This window comes from Rhopalosiphum maidis, chromosome 4 (genome assembly GCF_003676215.2).
Source record: "Rhopalosiphum maidis isolate BTI-1 chromosome 4, ASM367621v3, whole genome shotgun sequence".
Taxonomy (NCBI): domain Eukaryota; kingdom Metazoa; phylum Arthropoda; class Insecta; order Hemiptera; family Aphididae; genus Rhopalosiphum; species Rhopalosiphum maidis.
In genome coordinates this window covers 9,688,127-9,711,737 of record NC_040880.1, presented here as the reverse complement: position 1 = coordinate 9,711,737, position 23,611 = coordinate 9,688,127, and the positions used below count along the sequence as shown (strand labels likewise).

The window sequence follows — 23,611 nt, the reverse complement described above, 5'->3', positions numbered from 1 at the left end:
ATAAGAAAACTGGACATGAAAAGTTGACGATATATAGATTATGGTGAAGTAAAAGTTGGATCTTATATCTTAAAATACCGTTGTATAATAACTGGTAACTAGGTATGTAATGTATTTTATAATATTATTATAGTCATAATCTAAATTAGATTTAGGCGTATTTAGAAAAAAAAAATATCTATGCTACATAATAATATTATTTGCTTTATGCTAGTAACTTTATTTTGTACAGATTGTAAATATTTTATACTTTTAATAATAATAATAATAAAAAGAAAAATAACTAGGTATATTTTATAAATTATAAGTTCGTATCGATCGTATAACTATAATAAATTGATATAAATAAATCAAAATGATCGTTTTTGTTCTCTTGACGTGACAACCCTGTGTGTGTTGTGTGTTTATTTTGTGTATTTCATACTAATTTATCCTAACAAACATTATACGTTCAAAAAAAAAAAATGATCTTATAACAATAACGGTCGACGATAATGAAAACAGTATAATATGTATACATAGTATATACATTATATCGGTTGGTATAATGTTATTAAAACATAATATATAACAAATATTTCGTAATATGTTTATATAGGTACAGTAAGAAATGGTTGTTAGACATTCGAAAAATAAAAACTTTGCTGCCCGAATCACGAAATTTAACAAATGCGGTTAGACGAATAATGGAAATCATGAAATAACCAAAAATGGTATCGTAATATTATGATGTAATAATGCATAGGCTGCTATAGCGGTTTAAATGGTTTAAATCAAATCGTATAGGTTTATTGATAATTAATAAAAGATTAAAATCGTTTACAGTTTTAAGTCCTCGTTTTTAATAAGTACCTAATTAATATAAAATCACAGGACTAAATTGGCAAATCATAATTCATATATAGAAACGGTGTTTTTTTTTTATACAGCAATATATTCATATAATATAATCTAATTATATTTCTGTGATATGTAAATTGGTATAGTTAAGATTCTAATTTTAGGGGAACTTTGAAAAAAAACATTTACACCGCATTATTGACGATATTCTGACGTCCTATTGTAGAAATTATAGGAAATAAATGTAAACTAAGACTTAACAACAACGTAGACTTACTTAGGCGCATCAGACATGTTAATCTTAGTCATTAACCATTATTATATAGACCTATTTTACATTTTTATATAAATACTTATAAATAAGTGTCTTACATTATTCTAACGGATTTTAATTTTTAAGTCTTACACAATAAATTAGTGGTAAGAAAATTTTTATTATTTTTCTTCCACATTACAAATGGTTGGTCATCTATAATATAATTATGGATCTTAACAAACGAATTGTTTTGGATTTTTTTTTTTATTATATGATTTAAACAAAGGATTTTAAGTTATAAGTTTATAACATATACTCACTGCGTAAAATGTTTTATTCAAATAATAATACTATCGGAGAAGTATATGATTTACGCCGAACCTAACTTGGTGTAGTGGTGTGTTTAAATTAGGCACTGCCGTCATATTTTTAAATTTTAATATTATATTATTAAAAACTGATGTATCATATTGTTATTATTAGTACAACGCTAAGTATTCGAGATTTTGCTTGTGAGTGAAAATCTTTTGTACTCATAATTTATGTTATATTCATATGTTTTTTACGAATTGTTTCCTAAAAAAAACATACAACACATATTTTGATTTGTGCAAAAATGCAAAGAAAAAAATTACCTATTGTATCGATTTTGTGATAGGTATGTTCTTCACACAAAGCCATAATTATTAGTTTTTATTTTAAATACAATAGTATTATTGGGTTTGTTACATAAGATCGAATCAATGAAATACTAATATTATATAATAACCTTAAAATGTCCAGGAATAAAATTTTATATTTTCGTTTTTGAAGTGTATATGCAATTTACAGTCAGATGCTACGTGTCGAAATACGTGGGGATCGATCATGAAGTATTTTATATTGTGTTACAGTGGGTTCGGATCAGATCGCAAATATGATATTAATAGGCGTATACTGTAGGCGATTATACATTCAAAGTTATTAAATTGGTGTTTTACAAAAACTATTTGGTATGGGTACGATTTTATAAATTAATTACGATGAAATGTTGACGGCAGCGGCGGCGGTAGCATTCGTATTCCGTATAAGTACCTGCCTATACCTATCACGTTGAACGGCTGTGCGCGGTTCGGCAATAAACGCGAACGCGCGTATGGATATTTATTAAATTCAAAAAGAAATATTATACTGTAACACATAATAATGATATATTATTAAATATTATACTATACACATATAGGTGGGTAGTGTCGATGACTTTGGGGTAACGAAAAAAAAAAAAATCATCGACGGACGTGGCGATATTATGATGTCGTAATATTATATTTTAATAAGTACGCTTATTGTGTTGTAGTAGTAGTCGTGTGCGCAATTTACAAAACGGACACGCGTATGTGACGATGCGATGATAATAATAATATACAAGTGACCCGAAAGAAAACGTAAAATCTCACGTTCAAACCGTCCGCTGCATCGTCGACGGTTTTGAGCGTATCGCTCGACGAGTATAGTTACTCTATACAGAGAACGTCATCTATACAATATTATATTATTAGTAAATGATAGACTTTTACATATTTTAAATCAGAAACAATTCCCCCCTTTCCCCATACATCGTTACATTATAACACTTAAACATAATATAATATGTTAATATTAAATATTTTCGGGTGTACGTTGTCGGTACTATAGGTCTCTGGCAGTAAAGATGAGCAAAAACGGTACGATCATGGCGCTGACAATCGGCGGGCATAGCGGGATGCTGCCCTGGCCGTGGTGCATTGCGGCCGGATGTTCACCTGGAAACCACATAACGATTTAGTTAAGTATTCATGATTATTTGATTTCGGATTTCGCGGGAGTTTCCTTTTTTTTTCTTATTGGTCAATACGAAATACTATGCCGAATACATAAATTTAATACCACTTATATATTATACACGTATAACTAGCATAAAAACTACATGAGAGTAGATTCTGTTCTCGTAAATGTTTTAAAATGTAATACAGTGTTCTACGCGAGTTTTTAACAGGCCAATTAAAAAATATCGAAAAAATGTATATTTATTATATATATTTTTATTAGCGTTTAAGGTTAGAATTTTTATGAAATCACCTATAAAATGTTAAAAATTATATTTTTTAGTTGAAAATGTTCAGTTTTTTTGTATAGCTATTTTTTTTTTAAATGTAACACAGGTTCCTCGTAGTAATTAATTAATACTAAAATCAAAAAATCTAAAAAATTATAAAAGCTGAATATTTTTTTTTGTAGAAATATTCTAAGTTTAAATTTTATCAAAATTAGATATTTATAGATTTTAAACGAAGAATATTGATTTTAGTTAGTTTGTTGTATCTCAAAAATATTATTCTTAAGGGCTAGAAACTTTTGCGTATGCTATTATGTTTTGTACACACAACGCAATTTTCAAATGTCACGTTTTCGACAAAAATGTAATCCGCCTACTGTATTATTTAGCAAGTAATAGGTTGACGCAGATTGTCTTCGATCAGAATCGTCTTTCACGTGTAACGATCATCATCAAATTCAAATTTAATACGAATTACAGTGACTTACTCAATGACGTGGTACACTCGACACCCGCGGCGCAGCAGAGCGGTTACCTACTTTCTCCCTTTTGTTTTATCACGGTTTCGCATTGTTGCGTTTTTGTATAATATTCAATTATTTTATAATATTTTTATATCGTAGAACCACTATGATAGATTCGTGTTGAGCAATTTGACGACCTCTTCTGCAGGGGATACAATTTGCGAGCTCCTCTCTCCTCACCAGTGGGCTTGTGAGCGTTAAGTGTACTCATGTCTCACCAAATCACTAATCAGTATACACACAATTATATTACAGTTAAATCAATACGAAAATAGTGTATTTAATTGTAATCCCCTCATGACATTTTTCTAATTACGTTGAAGAATTTTCTTTTCTCCAATCATAAATCCGTAGATTGATAACACGATTCATCGTCATACTTCATATTTATTATAAATGTTTTTATTACTAATACACATTTAATGATCGCTTCGCGGTTTCTAGATTAACCGTAGTTAGGATTTGAAACTATTTCGAATCGCACTTTCAAACAGCCTTACGCCGTGGTTCGTGGTTTCACCGACTGATTTTAAATAGTATTACTTCCCTTATCGAGGACGTTATCCTGCACATCAGCACATCACCTGCGTGTACATCACTTATCACAGTTGGTACGCGGCGACTGGCGAATATCGCCGCGATCGGCTTCGACCGGACCGAACGGCGGTCGAGGGCGGATGGCCGCGGAAGTTATTTACCGGTTCGACGGGGGTCTCATGTTATTTTATATACGTTAAGAGTTATTATTGTAGCCGATACTACTGCACGCAGGAACAATAGCGGCCGCAACGGCGTATTCGCCGGTGCACAATATATCATGCGACCCACTACGGCGGCAGCTCAGAACGCGAACCATTCTTCTTCGGCGTGCTCTATTATAATAACAACACAGGAACCTATATACAGTATATTATAGGTGTTATATTATTATCCAGTAACCAATTGTGATTAATTGCGTACACATCAACAATGGGATTGAACTCTGTGCGAGATTATTGTTATCGTCGAGGCGCATCGCCGCGGCTATAATTCGTATATTATTATTATATTGCGTGTCACGCGCGCCTGTATATTATTATTATTATTATTAATAATAATAATAATAATAATAATCATCATCGTTCGTGAGGACGAGGGTCGACTGCATCATCATCATATTGTCGGCGGTGTTGTTAAAACGCGGCATAACCGGCGGCATCGTTACTATTTATTACTATCGTGTACACGATACGCGTTTGGTCCGGCGGTTTAAGTATGCTCAACGACGATTCTGGTTCTCTAGATGTGGTTATTAAAATCTCCGCGAAGAGACGTTTGGTTCTAATTAAATTAATTAAACAGAAAAAAAAAATTATAATATTCAATGTTCAAATAACCAAGCTGCAGGCTTTTAAAACACAAGACAATATTATCTGGGCACTGCGGAAGTATTTAAGGCGAATTACGATAATGTATCGGTTTTTAGCGGGATTTAAAACATATTTTAAATAAAACAATAATATTAAAATTTTATCGATTTCTCATTTTTATTTTTATTTTTTGTTATTTTCGATTATTTTAAAAATTTTAATATTTTGCAAAATTCGCCAAAATCAAGCAAATTTGCAAATCGTCATTTTTTAGTTAAAAATTAATTTTAAAAACTAAGGATTGTCAATATAATGCGGTCTTGCGTCAACTAAAAGTCATATTAAAAATATATGTTTACAATATTTATTTTATAGAAACCTGAAATTTCAACAAAATCAGATAATTAACAAAAAAATTAAGATCCGAGTTATTTTGTAGTGCACAATAAGGGTAAGAAGAGAACATAATTGGTATGCGTAAGCAAGAAGTCATCTATGAGTGAATTTTATGTTAATTAAAAATTATTATTTCTAGAAATTTGAAGCTTTTTAGAAATTTAATTGTATATTATTGACTGTACAAAATGAATTTTTCAAAATATTTTGGTTAATTTTAAGCTGTTAATTTATACCATGATTCTATTCATACCGTTCGACGGTATGTCGGCATTGATTTATAAGTCACATAATAAATGCCAGGGATATTACCTATATGAAATAATTTAATAATAAAATAATTATTTTAATATATCATATGCATTTTTTTTTTTTTTTTTTGGTCAGTTCAACCAATCGTATTACTAATTGAAAAATAAATTACTATATCTATACCTAGTCTCTATAATATCTATAGCATTATAAATTTATATTATAAAATATCTGTATAAGCATTGGCTGACAGTCTGTCTCCGCTCAAAATCTTTTTTTTTTATCGTAAATAATGATTTATTATCGAATTCATATTCAACTCCTTCATTACAGTGACCTACTCTTTGAGGGATTTTTACTTATTGAACACACCTTTTTAAAAATTATGAATATTATGAATTTATAATATGTAGGTACTTGTACCATCTATAACGTGTAATACTTTGAATAATTTTCAAACGTAAATAAATAAAAAAAATACAAATACATTTGATATTTCGATAACAGTTATTAAATAAGGTTAAATGTTATCGTGTTATTATTTATTATATATATATATATATGAGCAATAATTATTAATTTATTATTATTGCTTATAAAATGTAGTGTACATGTATTTGAATTTATCGGTAAGAAAATGAAAAGGTCTACGGGTATAGTTTATCCGCCAAGGTAAACACGCACACGCCTATATAATAATATACACTAATCACACGCACACCTCGTTTAGCCCTGAAACGTTCTTTTCTATATTATGAATTATAACCTAATTTAAAAATTTCTACCATCCCTTCGACGTCGTGTATGGCTTATTTTTTTTACTGCCTGGGATCTAAGTTTTTTTTTTTTTTATTTTTAGAAACGTACCTTCATTTATTTTAATAGTTTTCATAATTTTTCAATTGTCTAATTTTTGCGGGCGAAAAAAAGAATTACGACCCAAATAGGATATATAATAACGGGGCATAATGCGAACAAAATAGTCCACCGTCTATGTATTTTCAAGTATAATTTAAGGCAACCAACCGTTTAATATATGAACCCTGATGGTGGCCGAATTTGCATTTGACGGATCGCAAGAGTAGTAGCCAGTATCTGAAGACGACGCCTTTTGAATTAATAATCTGCTGCTGGTGGTTGACCCTTTTTCCGTTACCAGGCTTATTCCGCCTCGTGGAGAATCGAAATTTATGGGCTGTGAACCATACACACACATACATATAAAAAAAAACATGTAGCAAAACGTATCATTTCGAAAACCAAATCCGAAAAGGACCATTCTTCTTAGTCAATGTTGTCGAAAATAGAACGTAAATTGTTCCACTCACTTGTTTTTCGTGCGTCCAGCCAACGGTCGGCGGAGGTTCCGGTGCGAACTGCACCAAGCAGGTGAGGTTTATCGTGCTACCCTGATCAATGAACAGCTCCGGACCTCCCAGTATTTCGGTAGTTGGTTCTGAAATGAAAATAAACGTTTTTAAAACTATTTTCCAGACTAGATATTACTATATACATATCCCTCCCGGCAGACTATGGTTATTTATTTTATAATTGCATGTATATTCGATTACGAATAAATATAAGCACCGATCCAATTATTGTCGTTTATCCGAGCGGCGCAGTTTATACGTAATCGGATGATAATAAATGCGATAGAATAGTTTGTGATAATATTCGTGGAATAGTTCAAAGTTATTAATTAAGTTCATAAGTTGTTAACACATTGTACGAGTACGAGAAAACGACTTAACAGCTATAAAATATGTACATTGTCGAAGAGCATTTTCTAAAGTGGGTGTAATATACAAGCGATCGTTATTTCATTTCGGAAATTAAGTATTTAACTTAACACAAAACTAAGATATATCTCTATAAGGCGGGATTTCAAAGTCCCCCAATATTATACCACGACTGGTGTACTAAAAATATTATGCTCGACAATATTCTAATATTATATTATTATTGTCAATAAGACAATTATGGTGACGCGGCGTCTTGGATAGGCAAATTAGCTACACTACTGTCGTGGCTTCGTCCGATACTACAATGTCATTGGAATTTTATTGAATTATCTATAGGGTGGTCAGATATAAAATACGAAAATACGGGATAAAGATAAGAATTTTTTTATTATGAATAAACATCTATTCTTGATGAAATGCTTAAATATTTAAAGCCTTAAATCTTAATAATAATTGATAGCTAACAAATGTAACTTCCTAAAATAATATTTTTTGGATATTTGATCACAGTTTTAAAAATTATAAACATTTTTTTGTACTTATAACTTTATAAGTATAAACTATTACTAATTGTTTATCATAATAATTTAGCAAAAACATCATTATTCTACAAATGCGTAATTATATACGACATACATTTACTCCGTGGACCGTAATTGATATTTAGTACAGATAGATGAAGATTATATTTTTAATTATATTTACATATTTTCTATTATATGAAAATAGTCATATTTTTAAAAAACGGGACAATATAGCGTCCCAGAAGCATATGTCGGGACAACGGGACTGACTTTTGAAATACGGTACTTTCCCGTATAAAACGGGACGTCTGGCCACTCTAATTATGTATCCAAAGTATGATGGTATGATATACGTGGATGTTAGTAAAAATATAATATAATATTATAATATACATAATAAATTATATGTCTATAACGTTTGAGATGACTCTTTGAAATCAAAGTAAATAGAAATTATTTTTATTTGGAAAATATACAATTCGAAATTCGATATTTTACTACAGTGTAGTTAGTAAAGCACAATAAGTTATATAAAATTATTGTTTTGATTTATTAATTGTTCGAACTAAAGGATTATAAAAAACACACCTCAACATTTTACATAATATGTATTTAATGTATCGAAATTAAGTATATTACTTTATCGTGCTAATATTAATTGCTAAATAACTGTATGAAGAGTGAATTTGGTTATTTTGTTATATGTATACATAATATGTTATTGCTTATTTAATAACGGTGTATTTTTAAATAAAATATTTTCGTTTGAACTCGCTTTATTATTTAGGTACTAATATTGATTAAATCATACTTGTTTACGATTCATAGTAACGATGAAATCAAATGATTAATTTATTAATTTCGTGTTTATTATATGTATTAAATTCAAAACGCTATTCTACGTATAAAACGTATAGTCCGTTAGACAATAATATATATCTTCAATAATAGTATATTATGATAATATATTAGTATTAAAATTTATTTTGTTTAAATATATGAATGTTTGCTATTTTTTGTGTCTGTACTTTATCGATTACACTAAAAAATATCAACTAGTGTAGGCACATACAAATAATTACTAATTCTGAATATTTAATTGTATTAAATGTTAAGAAAAACTGGAGTGCGTATAAATAATTCATAATATTTTAAAACTTAAATACTAAACATTAACGTTCAATTTTTCTGATTTTATAATAATAATGCTTTTTCAATGAATATGTTGAAATAATATTTTATATTTGAAAAAGATTTTCAATAAGTCTAGTAGATATATATACAGTGAGATTTTATACATTATACAATATACATATATGCTGCAAATAATACTTTTTATAAGCCCGAAGACAAATAAAAAAGGAATAATCAATAAAAATAACAAGAGTAACTACTGAGAGTGACATTTTATTTACATATAAAAACACCAAACCCAAGGTTGAAAATTAAATCAAATGCCAATGAATGGATATTTTGTGGATAAGGATGGTGGAATTTTCAGTATACTTACTGAAAGGATTTTAATTCTATGTTAGTTATTAGAACTAACATCGTTATATTGTTTTGTACACATTCGATTTAAGAGTTCTTGATTGATTACTGTTTAAGTTGCATATGTGGTATAATGTATACGCTTTTATTGGATTTCTAACTTATTTGATTTGCGTTCAATGCCGTTCATAATTAAAACAAAAAAAATATCCCACCTATATAGTTACCAATATTATAGTCATCCGTTTGGTAGCAAAGTTCCATCAAACACGAACGCTCTTGGAAAGGTTTAGTTTGAACACTATGTAATAATAATGGGATATAATTAGAAAAATAAATAAATATTAACGTAGGACAATACCGACGGTGTAATATTATGCGAATACAAATTGAAATACCCATACACGTGTTTTGTCACCGGTATTTTCTATTAAAAAACTGTCACACTCGATCTAGAATGGTGTCTCTACATCCTCGTAGGACCCAATATATTTTTTCGCCGTAGTAATTGTCACCATGCGAATGTAATGCTCGGATAGAATATGATATCATTCTTTTTTATATATATACATATTTGTATTATATATCTCATTTTTATTTTTTAATATTTTTACCTTGCACGTGGGATTTAATATTTATGTATAGTTTCATATATTATACAATATGTTATACTAGACATATGAAAAAGTGACGATGTTGAAATACGATAAAAATCATTGTGCGTTTAAATTTCAGGCTAAACAACAATAATTACACGACAAATTGATTTAAAATCTAACGAGACAAAATTAAAGACAAGACATTTTATACTACGACGACACGAACCAATTTCCAGTTTCAGTCAGTAAAACGTCCGGTGCCATTTTGATTAATTAAAAAAAGAAAAAAAAACTGTTGAAGTTGTTCTATTAGAGTGACTATAGTTTGATTCGAATGAAAAAGAGCGAGTATACTAGGTGGAATATTTTTGTTTTCAAGATATACCAAGATATGCGAAATAAAACTAAATTTCAATTTAATTTATTTTGTGCATAAAGCAATTCAAAATGTATTGGACATTTTTTCGCAATTGTCCACCGACACAATAAAAAAGGCCGAAGGCATCATGTCAACGTCACAAACTTTTCGTTGAATGATTGCTGCGAAGTTTTAATAATAATAATAGTAATAATAACAACAACATTTAATGTGTACATAAAAGATTATAATATATATTTAATATTATTATACATGTACGTATAAATGCGTCAAAAGTATTACGGAGGTTTTATAAATTCGCTGTTGCTCGTGGCATACGTTTCATATTTAGGCGTATTACGTGTAAAGTTTGAGCATTATAGAATCATCTGAAAATTAATTTTATTATCACTTCAGCTCTTAAAAATTTAAGTCGAAAAAAAAATGTTTAATACAACGTTTAATCTAAATAAATATTGCTATAAAATAAATAATAATTAATCCAATACATTTTTTATTGATTTAATATACGACAAGAGAGCATAGTAAAATAAAGTGTGTAACAATAAATTAAAAATAGCATGTGAACTTTTCGGATATTACACATAATAATATTTTTATATATAACAAATAACTTAGCGATATGAATATTATGAAAAAATTCCGTTTAATTTTTAAATATTTTCAATATTTTTTAGATGTGAAGAATTTGTTCATGATTTATAGCTTTTGAATTTTATAGTAATTAATGTATTTTATTCAAAATTATTTATGCGTGATCTAAATGCAAAATATATATTTAAATCACAATAACCCGTTGTGTTTGGATGTTTCATGTAATATCAAATAGGGGAAACTCCATAATCAGAATAAAGTCCATACACCGTGAAATCCCTTGCATATCCCAAGCAAAGTTGATTTTATAATTTGGTATTAAATATACAGCCCTGATAAATTTTATAAGGATAAAGGATTTTATACGTTAAGATGTATATTATTGTTTGTTGTAGTAAACATCTTTTTTCTATAATGAACTGAAATCAATAAAATTATATTTTTTAATGTAAAAACATACAAATAATTATAAACCTATGTATTTTATTATAATGTTCCGAATTTATTTTTCACGTTTAACTCTGAATAATTTAATTTATTACTATTAATAAAAATAATAAAACATTAATTTTATTCTTGTTCGCAAAATCCGAAGTAAACAACGTTTTTTTATTTTTTTTATTGTGTTGAAAGTCGTTTCCCACACAAACGAAATATTCTATTTTTGTAACAATATACAAATCGATTTCCGAATATCGAATTTAATAATAAATAGTACTTACGCGTTGAATTTTTAAATCTAAATTAACAGTTTCTACACTATCGTGCTATGAATGGCTAGTAGCTACATCAATATTTATACTTTATCACGGTCGTTGATGTTAGATTTTAATTTTAAATTAGTGATCCAATGGAAACATTAGCTTAAATATTTTGTTTCTACGTATTTCAGAATCCCATCGGCTGAGTTGAGTTAGTAAATACACGATTAAAATGTAATGTGGAAGCGTACAGTTCTATCGTCATCTAAAATGGTGGTTTGTTGGTCTATGATGCGCATGATAATAATATAATATTCTAAAACGTTATGTTTTCGTTAAAAATCGACGCCATTTTGTTTCGGTTACGATATCCACTCCAATAATAATATTATATTTCGTTATAACGTATTAATAATATAATACAGAATTGGCGAAACGTAAAATACGAAACTATACATGTATTATGTAATTTGTTTTGTATTAAATCCTAGTATCGGTGTCCGGGATTGGAAGGACGAGTGTAAAATATAAGGTCGTCGAAGAATAGAACAATATTTTAATCAATAAAAATGAATAGTATATTGCCCCTTTGAAAGTTTATTATAACTGTTTACTGTGTATTGTGGTGTTAATAATTTTTGCCGTAAGCCGTTGAAGTGAAATTGATTAAAATATAAATATATTTAAAAAAACGGATTAATGAAAATAAAAAAATCTGTTTGTGATGGCGTTGGTGTAATTATTTCGGGGTATACAAAATATCAACGAATAGAAAATCTTCATACCACAATTTCTTAATTTATATGTTTTATTATATCTATTATTACGATATAAAGTATTCACAAATTATGTTTAAATAAATAGTTATATAATATTATGTTAAAATCTCAATATGATCATGTGGGATGTAGAATTATATAGTATACATAAATCTACATTCCGTCCACACAAATGCGAATAAACGGACTGTTGCTCTACAAGAGACGCTCTACCAACAAAAATTACACAGCACAAGACATTATTGTGAGATATCATCATTAACCTTCAGGGAATTTGCGGAAACAACGGTTAATAAAACTATCTATAATATTTATTTTCAATAGTCTTACAATCCAAGTTTTTACTAGCACGCTATAATTTATTTAAATATTATATTTATCACATAGGTTGTGTTGCTATGTAGTTTTGGATTATAATTAACTAATTGAGTTAAATCCATTCATTTATTAAAGTATTTATTATGCGCTTATTTTCGCTGAGTCGTTTAGAGTCACCGAGACTATAATACATAGCTGACTGATAACGTTTGAATATGTAACTACGATTGGTCTACAATCAGTATCTACACTGGTGTCACGGATGTCTCAAGCATATTATAATATTAGACGTACAATTGAGTAACCAGTCAAAAGTTATCGATCACAATAAACATTAAGTTCTCGCTTTGGTCATTGGAAATATCAGACCGATATCGTCGCATTACAATTACTACTATAAGATTCCCATCCATCAGTAATAAATTGCATGATATACTCTACCAACACACATAATAAGCGGTGTTCGGGTCATCTAAATTTTATAACAACGACGAATGGTGTGAAACAGAGCATAGGCATCAAAATATATTCTATTAACTTTCAAGTAGAATTGTACGTGAACACAGAATAATACACGTTGAATAAATTGAATAAGGACACTATTGTCGTAAAAGTAACGAGCATTTTCGAATACGATTCCGTCAAGACGTATTTTATAATCAGTTTAATATCATATAGCGGACGGTAGTAATTAGACAACCATAAAGGTAAGTGCACTAAAGGACATATATGTACATGTACAAGATGTACACATAATAGTAAACAGTAATAGAATAATCATACGCGCGCACAGCAAAAATAAAGAAAATACTTTATAACGTTCACAATTGGAGGTGAATACTTGAACATCTTAAACATACGCAGATACAACCATCGCAGTCTATATAGTTGAAAATTCCGCTCTCAAGTATCCAGAATCTTTACAATAAACACCCTATACCCCTACAACCAGCTACCCTCGTCACACCACTTTCAGTTCTCGGCCTTCAAACTTCCAAATTAAATTTTTGTATTTTATTCTATTACACTTTTATATTATTCATTCGATAAGCATAATCGGCTTAGTTGAAAAATAAATCTTAACTATAATAGTTATTATTCATCAGCTTCGTAAGAAGGCAGACGATTCAATGGTCGCGATACGCGAAGTCATTGACTCCGGACTTCATCAGTTACGAATTCACGAACAAATGGGAATCGGTGGGAAAATATACCTCGGGGTTGGCCCAGAAAAATATGGTCGGATGTCGTAAATGAATACCTTGATGGAATGGAAGTATAAGAACGGGGTGGGATAATTGTGGACCGAGAGATGTGGCGACATTTTAATGGCTGCAAAAACTCTTAGGGTATTAAATTTCAAAATAAGTAAGCTTACAATTATTATGATTTCTGTTTCTCGGTATTATAATGATTTTAAAGTTATGAATCATCTGTAGATTTGAAATAGTAGTTAACCTTAACAATTTATTTTCTTAAATACAATTTAACAACTAAGTATCATTTTAATAATTATCGCATTAAGTAAAAATACGATTTTTGTGTATTTAGATTATAATAATATTGCTAAGTCAAAAGTTAAAATTATTATTTGGAAGTGGTTTTAATTTATTTAATAAACATTTCTTTTTTTTTTTAGTATATCGCATCATAAAAAAGGAAGGTTTATACATACAAAAAAAAGTAATTAATTCATATCTCTAAACGTGTCGCTTTGGATTAAAAAAGAGAAAACATTCGGATATACTTTGCACGTAGGATAAGCCACATACGCATGCAGGGCTTATGGTGGACGCATTGTCATTTTTAATTCAAAAGCGATGAATCTTTATGCCCTAAAAATATATCTGTTCAGAATTAGTCTGCTGATAAATAAATCGAGTTTTCTAATAATTACACATCGAAACAGTAATTTTTGTCTATTTAATTGCGTTTTTGGATACGATTAAAAAACAAGTTACTCAAATTATATCTTTTTTTTTATCAAACACTATGATTTAATTTGTTATTCAAAATTATTCATAAAAAATATATATTTATTAGAAAACGCTATTGTAAATTTGATTAATTTTTAATAAAACACACAAAAAAAAAGGCTTGGATGCAGACATTAGTCATTTAAAAACAGATAAACGATATATAAAAGCGGAACTGTTGAATATAAATAATTTAATGAGTTGGTTTTTTTTTCTAAATAGATATATTTTATTTATAAAATGTTGTTTTGCTTTGAGAATAAAATTATTAAAGTGCATCATTTAAAATTTTAAAAATACATGTTACATTTCCATTTGTCACAAACGCTACTACAATTATCTGCGTACAACAATATTTTTTAAATCCGCTTTTGTTTAAATACTTGTGAAAGCTTAAATATTATCATAAATAAGTTATACAATACTATGAATAATGTTACAACGATGCCCAGTGTCTCATGTAAGACACACATTATGAAATATTATAATTGTTATTGAGTTTAGTTTTTCGCTGTAGAAATATACGTTCGAAAATATAATACTATGTGTACTTCCGTGGTACACCACCAGCCTTTTTCTTCCGTTCATAATGTCAAACGATATATATATATTCACGTCTATAAAATATATACAACAATTTGCAAACAACGGAGATATTTGTGTACACATTATAGACGACTATAATATACAGTAAACGCACACGAAAAACGGCCAATAAATACATACAATGTATACAAAATATTTAATAATGTGTGCGTACCTATATAATATGTATAGAGTTTACTATTATACACGCGTTTCCGAAATAAGATTGCCGTAGCGCATTATATTAGGGTATATACAGAATAATATGATATAGGTATGTGTGGACATAGAACACGCGCTTCTTTAGTCGATTGAATTATTTCCAATACGAATAAGTCGAATCACTGATGCGGATGCAAGCCGAATGTAAAGGAGCGTTGTAGTACATATAATATACAAACGGGAAAATTCGTACCGGGAAAGTCACATAATATGAGTTATACATACATATATATATATATATATATATGTATGAGTTTAATGTTATTGAACAATATACTACGTCGTCGTCGTATTATGTGCACACAGTGCGAGTGTCGCCGGCATTTCGACAATTTACTCGTATCATCAAAGTCGCGTAAAAATGCAATTTTGAAACGTCAAATCTTAGCGATTATCCCATATAGCTGCCGCGGCCCGTACAATATAGGTACACGCTATGTGTCCGAACTGTCGCCGGCGTCAAATATGTTCAGAAAACACTTCTGGTCTGAATCGAAATTCCGGGATAGCATGTGCAGTCACAAATGCAATAGTCGAACCCAAATAAGGTGATTTATTTTTTTGATGTGTACACGACATTTTTTATTTGCTTATTTTTTAAATACCACAATATACGTTTTAAACTTAATATTACGAAGTAGAATATCTTATCAAATATTTTCGTGAATAAAAATTGATTGGAACGCTAGCAGTTCATTAGTTTGGTATTTAAAGTTTAGTTAAGTGGTGTAGGAAGTGTACCAACTTTTTTTGGTATTTCCTTCTGCACCCACTCTCCGTTTTGTCCATGTACAGTTAAAAAAAAATCAGAACAATATTTATTTTTGAAATAAAATACCAATAATTTATGTTGATGTTTAAAAAGTAAAAACGATAAAAATAGGCTTAATGAGCTTCAATTTTGAGAGAAAAAAAGTTTTAAAAATACACTAATTTAATAACAATATGAGTTTTTAATGATATGAAAGTCCATCCCGTATGTATATATAGATGATATTATATTACTCCTTCCGTACGTACAAAATTCGTCATAAAATGGCATATTATACGTTATGTAAATAATTACATATAATTCACTCACTAAGTATGCTGTAGCATTTATTTAAACAAATTTATTTGATTTCTAATGACAACCACCTTTTTATAACTATTTATCGTTAAAGAGCTGATTTTTTTGGAATATTGATAAGTATAATTAATATGAATTCACACCAGTCGTTTTTGAGTGATTGAACATATTTAATTTCTGTATTAAATAATATATGATTATTAAAAAAGTAGTAAATATATTAATTTATTCAATTTTATAATTTTTAAATATTTTTGGAGCACAATTAGTACCAGTAAAAAACCATTATATACATGACTATAAAGGTATTATTTTCAGTATACAAAGCGTACAATAACTTCGCGACTAATCATTTAAATTTAAATTTAGTTATATTAAAATTTGAAAAAAAAAATGTTCTGTTTAACAAAATTTAAAATACAAACGTGTCAATTGTATATTGTTTATTATGTAGAAAAATGATAATATCATATTGTGTCGATAGAAGCTAACTCAATTAATATTTATAATAACAATATGAACTGGAAAAGAAACCTGGATAATAAGAAGGCATACTCTACCTTTACATAATAATTGTCGTTTATTGGCTAAAAAGATTCCCCTTCTCCCATTGAATCTCAACACACGCTTATATTACTGTGGACGTGCACTTTTCATATACAGCTGAAACCGCTGTTCTTATTATTATAAAAATGCCGCCATAGTAATAGTAACTATTTATCGTTCAACTAAAACTATTTTATATAGGTAGAAGGTACCGAGGCTGGTTTTAGTGTTTGTTGCTGTCGTGATTATTATGTTATTTACATACGATATGCATACTTACGCGTGTATTATGCTTTTGCGCTACTATAACAAATAATTGATTTTATCAGTAGAATGACATCTAAATAAACGAACCGATTACATACGGTGCCGTGCAGATATTGTAGAGGTAATTAGGTTATTATTACAAGTTACACGTCTAACAGACGATAATAAAAAAATAATATGAAATAAATACTCGAATATAATAATATGTAATTGAAAATAACTGTTAACTATCTGATAAATCCACTATGGAAAATTATAATTAAAATAATTGTAGAATTTTTCAAAACTTATAAATTAAAATCTTTAAATAATGTATAAACAAAAAAAAAGTTGAAAATTAAAATGTCTATGAATAGCACTAAACGATGTAATACATTTCAAAAATAATATAATGCCTGAACAATTCTAATATAAATAATTGGTTATCGACTTTAGTCTCTACAGTTATTTATTTTTGGGCCACAGCAAAACTAGTTTTACGTACAATTTGTTGTTTTATTTTCTAATTTGTTTTTATTTTTACCGATTGTTTTGTTAAGTGCTGGGAATTTATAATCAGCAATTACGTTAAAAGTTGACAATTTAAACATTTTTCCCACTCTAAAAAGTGATGACAGACATACAAATAAAAATAGTTTTTACAATGATGTGTGTGTCACTCCACTTAAAATCTAAAATATTTGTACATTAAATGTAAATAATGTTTTTTTTTTTAAATATTTTATGTGTAATTTTGTTTTATGTTGGGGTCAAATATTTACATTTATTATATACATATTTTCCACTTGAAAATATTTAATTGCCAATAAATAATTAAGTGGGTGTTGTTTTTCTATTTTAACTAAAATTATGTTTATGTAGTTTATTGTTATAAATTATAACTATTTTTTACAATATAAACAAATATGATAAATCAACAGTTCTGAATGCAGGAATTTAAATTATTTTCTGTTCAAAATTATGCGCAAAAGACCACAAACAGTCATTTATTTTGTTTTTAAGGATAACTTGGAACATTGAATGAATTATAATAATCATAACAATTATTCTATATTTTTCGATATTTCAAAATAATCGTAAAAACTTACAACAATAATTCAATGTACCTGCGTTTTTGTTAACTCTATAGATTTTTTCTGTAAAATAATATATTCATCATTTAATTAAAAATCAAAATAAATTAACATATAGGCTAATTTTTAACTCATTATTTTTTTTTTTCTAGTTCTACATCTTATAATTTTTATGAAACCTCACTAAGGATATTGAATTTAATTATTGTTTTATAAAATAATTTTTTGTTGTCTTCATTTTAACAGTTGGTTTATTATTATATACTCTTAAACAACGTCTTATAAAGACTAAAAACGGTGTTTGGATCATTAAATATTTATCAAATTCGAAGAAGTTATAGTATTGTGCAAATAGTTTTTTCAAATGTATGATTCTGATATTTCGTTCACAGAATATTACATTGTTCAACAACAATATAATTTTAAATATTTTATTATTTAATAGAAAATATATAATTACTGGCTTTTGAAAAATACTTAACTAAATTAAAAGAACTAAAACATACTTTAAGTGGTTTTTGACAGACACAAAACAATAATATATGTATATATATATTGTTGAATTAAACATTGAAAGTAAAGTAATCTGTTATAGAGGTGCATGCATTAACATTTTATTTGGCGTTATTTTATGTTTTTGAAAGTATCATCCCTCCGCAAAATATTTGAATTATAAATCTATTTACCACTATATATATATATATATATATATACAGTATTTGGCCGGAGAGCAAAGACATCATGTTATTACCTATGCTAAGACAAGACATAATAGGATGATATGTTGCGCTCGTGTAATATAATTCAGAACAATAACCGCTTTTTACAGTTAATATATATATAACACATGATATTAAAATTGCATTTTGAAACAGTATAATATAAATCGTAACAAAATCTTTAGAAAAACATGTAACACAAAAATCGCAACTATTAGAAGACTATAAGATAAGTATACCAACGCACGCACGAAGAAATTAAAGTAAAAAAAAAACAACTCATAGTATCAATTTTATATTAGTTTGCTATTCATAAAGTAAACACAATAATGTATGAGATTGAAAAAAATTTTTATTTATTATAGTGAAATCATTTAAAAGACGTATGCCTGCATAATATTAAACTTAAACGTGTTTTAATATAAACCAATTTCTTACTATGTTTGCAATATTGCATTATTGCACCACTGATTTATCGCACACATTATTATTATTCAGTACTTATAAACTATAAGACAGTTATAGGTAGTTGAATTTGAATGATTGTATTGCTACGTGCTTGCGTGTTTCATAATATATAAACTTTTTTAAACTTTTCATTTTTTGAAGTTATTTTTTCGCCTCGGATCAATTATTACACCCGGGGGAAGTCAAACTTTTTTTTTTTTTTTTTTGTTCCGAATCCATAGTTAAAAACGATTCGCAAATCATGCGTTTAATAAAAATTAAACTTCGAGCTCACCGTAATGCTATATAGGTGTATAATACGTGAACGAAATAAATAATAGTTTATTGCCGAACGAGACGACTTTATTTATTCGTTATTTTTATGTTGTACAATGTGATATGTATAAACACGGACGTCTATTACTATTAAAGTATAAAAAAAAACCGGCGAAACATTATCATTCCGCGTAAAACGATTCGGATGTATTATGTATATTATTATCACCTTTTCTGTGTTGCTCGGAATGCTGCGTTTGCCGCGATAGGTGCGTATATAATATAATATATTATAATACGGAGACCAAGGAAGCAATTTTCTTTTAACGTTCGAATCGGGGAAAAGCAGGGTATTCATTATTACACGGACACACGAGCGCGTGCGCGCGCAGGGGGGACACGATCGGAGTTGCAGTGAAAATGAAACGCACCACCACCACCGCCATATTATTACTATACGTACACTAAAGTGGTATGGTATCATGACAGCGACGACATTGTCGCGTTGCCACGAACAGTTTCATTTCGGTCGGTTTATTATATTATATTTTCCACCGAATTTACTTCGAATTTATGTTTTATTTTTCCACGAGTCTCGCGCTTTACCCTAATCAGCGTAATAATATAATATTACGATATCATACGAAACGAGTCGATGTATTATTGTTATTTGAATGCAATACACACATTTATATTATTTATATGTAATATTATCACTATGGTGTTATGTGGTGTTATTATACAACAATACAACGTTGTAAAATATGCGCTGCGTTTGCCCGTGTCAGCGCTCGGTACCTATGTGTGTGCACTTTTCCGTCCGCCCGTGGAGTTATACCTATTTTGGTTCGCGACGACCTATAATAACGCCGAATGCCGCCGGCAGGTTAAATAGTACATCGGCATTACAATATGTATACATGTATGTATGCGTATGCGTATGTGGTGGGGGGCGGGGGGGCTGTATCGCGAAAACCGTTATTCTGGTGACGTTAAATCCACGATTACGGTGATCGTGTGATATTGTGCTGTAGGTGCGCATCGAAATAAACCGATTAAATTATTAGCGCGCCCAAACTGCAGCAGCCCGACGTGTTTTTATACATCGATTGGATACATTCATTTTAGTTGTTTTGCGAAAACCGATTATGCAAGACGGTCCAATTCAATATTAATTAAGTCGTAAAAAATAACAGTGTTATCATCACAGTTTGTTGTTGTAATACCGCTATAACATCGATTCGGAATTACACCCATTTCGCAGTGTAATAAACTATTACATGTAATTGAAATTATTGTTCGAAAGCCGTACGATCAGTAAAGTGTACAATAGTATAATACAAAAAATTGTTTTTTTTTTGTCGTCTTCAGTCTAGCCCGGCACTCTTGAAAAATCGATGGTAATGCGTGTAACGTTATGTGTTCGAACCGACCTACGTATAATTTCAATATAAGTGTGATACTTCGCTGTAGTTATTATTGTTTTAATCGGAGTTTGATAAACTTGTTTAGAGGGAAGAAAATCCCGGATCCGTTTTTCATCAGAAACCGTCTTCGAATTTCCTATAAAAGGTATAATATTATTTTCTGTTAAAGTACCTCTGGAATCAGTTTTTTATTTCTTGGTACTTACGTTCGCCATATTAGAATATGTCTGTTTATTGTACATGTATATGGTATATAATGCCGGTAAAAAGCACATTCACGAAAAAAGTCGACAAAAGTTGAATTGAAAATAACTACAAGTTTCAACACATTATTGTTATATATTTTACATATTTTTAAAAATATTTACTGTCCTGACCTACAATACGTAATGTAGTACGTGCTGAATCATTTTTTATTTAACTTAACGAGATGCTTTAAACAGTTTAGATTTATTTATAAATACCTATTAACTATGACAACAATATATATATATTATATTTCTTGATTTTAGTAATGTTAATATAATTCTTTATAATTTACATTGTTTATTTTCCCGTTCTAATTAGAAAATTACTATGAATAGCTTGTATACTAACTGTTACGTGGAATTGTATGCATAGAACAAATTAATTAATTTCCCCATAAGCTACCTATTTAACGAAACAAATTCTGTGAATGATCGTGAATGATCATTTTCTCCGTTGAAAGGATCCGCTCACCCATAGGTTGTCGTCAGATTTATTGGTTACATTAAACCAAAGAAAACTTTTTTTTTTTAGCATCGCATTTTTTACTTCATCCCACGAGACCAGGTTATATCGTCACATGCAAATTTATCTAGTGAAAAAAAAAAAGATATAACGTAAAAAAAAAGTTTCCCGAGGATCCGAATCACGCTCGTGTGTCCCCATACGATAATACAGACTCGCGCACAGTTTGTTTAATCGGATAACGGGGTCTCCTAATTTACATTCAACTTGTTTCCCCCATCCGTGCACGTGTTTTCGTGTTACTATAATATATATATGTGTGTGTGTGTGTGTGCGCGTGTGTGTGTGTAATATCTAGAATCGATGCAATGATTTAATTTATTTAAATGCCAAGAATCGTTTGTTTTTTTCTATAGTGTTGCAGAATATTTTGATTAACCGCCGAGGGTACATAATAACGCATTCGTAAAGACGTTTTTAACGATAGTAGTATAGTAGTATAGTAGTATAGATTTTCACGAAAGACAATGAACGAGTCACCGCTGTAAAAATATATAATTTTCAAGATACAGGTTTTATTAAAACGATGGAAATATTTTTAAAAATGTATTTTATACCTTTTTTTCCATTATTATTTGTAAAATATAATCTGCTGGTATATCGTTATGAAATATTATTGAAAATAATAAAAGTTTTTTAAATATTTTATCTTCTATATAAGTATACATTTATAAGTTTGTATAATGTTCTATAACGTCAATATTGTATATTCGTATACAATATCATACAAATTCGGACATAATCAAGACGTAGCCACAATATTGTCTCCGCAGTGTCTTGTATGACTTTTAATTTTTTTTTTTTTTTTTTATAAATAAGAAATTCAAAATATTATTTGCTATGAAAAGTAAACGTACAATTTTATTGAGCAAATGAACGCTGATAAATAAATCATTCTGAATTTGTATATATAATATTATATATTTATATTTTATATATATTATATTCAATATTATTAACGGGTCATTTATTTTCTAGGTTAGTACTCGTAGATAGAAAAGGAATATCGATGAATAAACTGTATTATACTATGTTCACCATTCAGACCAGTAGGGTTTTCGCTAACCGATCTTCATACTATCGCTAAAGGTATTATATATATATAGCCACGAATTGATCGAAAAGTCACATTACATTATTGTCAATAGATATATAGAGCATAGGTATAATATTCATCCATAGAACGTGAAAGTCGATCAACACGATTTCATTCGGAATTTTAAAGGCAATATATTTACTAACTCGTGGATTTAATGGTTTTCATTAATAAATTAAAAGGGTGATTAATCGATATTTGTTCCTCAACGCCAATATCATGTGTGGCGGAATGTTCTTAAAATAGCATTTAAAAATAAAGTACTATATATTATTTCAGCATTAAATAAAATACATGACAACAGCTTCCATAAATAGAC

The 23,611-nt window shown here is 28.8% G+C and overlaps 1 protein-coding gene across 1 annotated transcript in view; it reads right to left on the bottom strand.

Moving 5' to 3' along the window:
* Nucleotides 1–233: 233 nt before the first annotated feature.
* LOC113548353 (zwei Ig domain protein zig-8-like) overlaps nt 234–23,611 on the bottom strand; it is a 225,881-nt gene continuing 202,503 nt past the window's right edge. The window contains exons 7-9 of the mRNA XM_026949195.1: nt 7,020–7,147; nt 6,718–6,886; nt 234–2,877 (exon numbers count right to left, since the gene is read on the bottom strand). Coding sequence (XP_026804996.1) covers nt 2,765–2,877; nt 6,718–6,886; nt 7,020–7,147 — 410 coding nt within the window. The 3' untranslated portion in view covers nt 234–2,764. The remainder of the gene's footprint in view (nt 2,878–6,717; nt 6,887–7,019; nt 7,148–23,611) is intronic.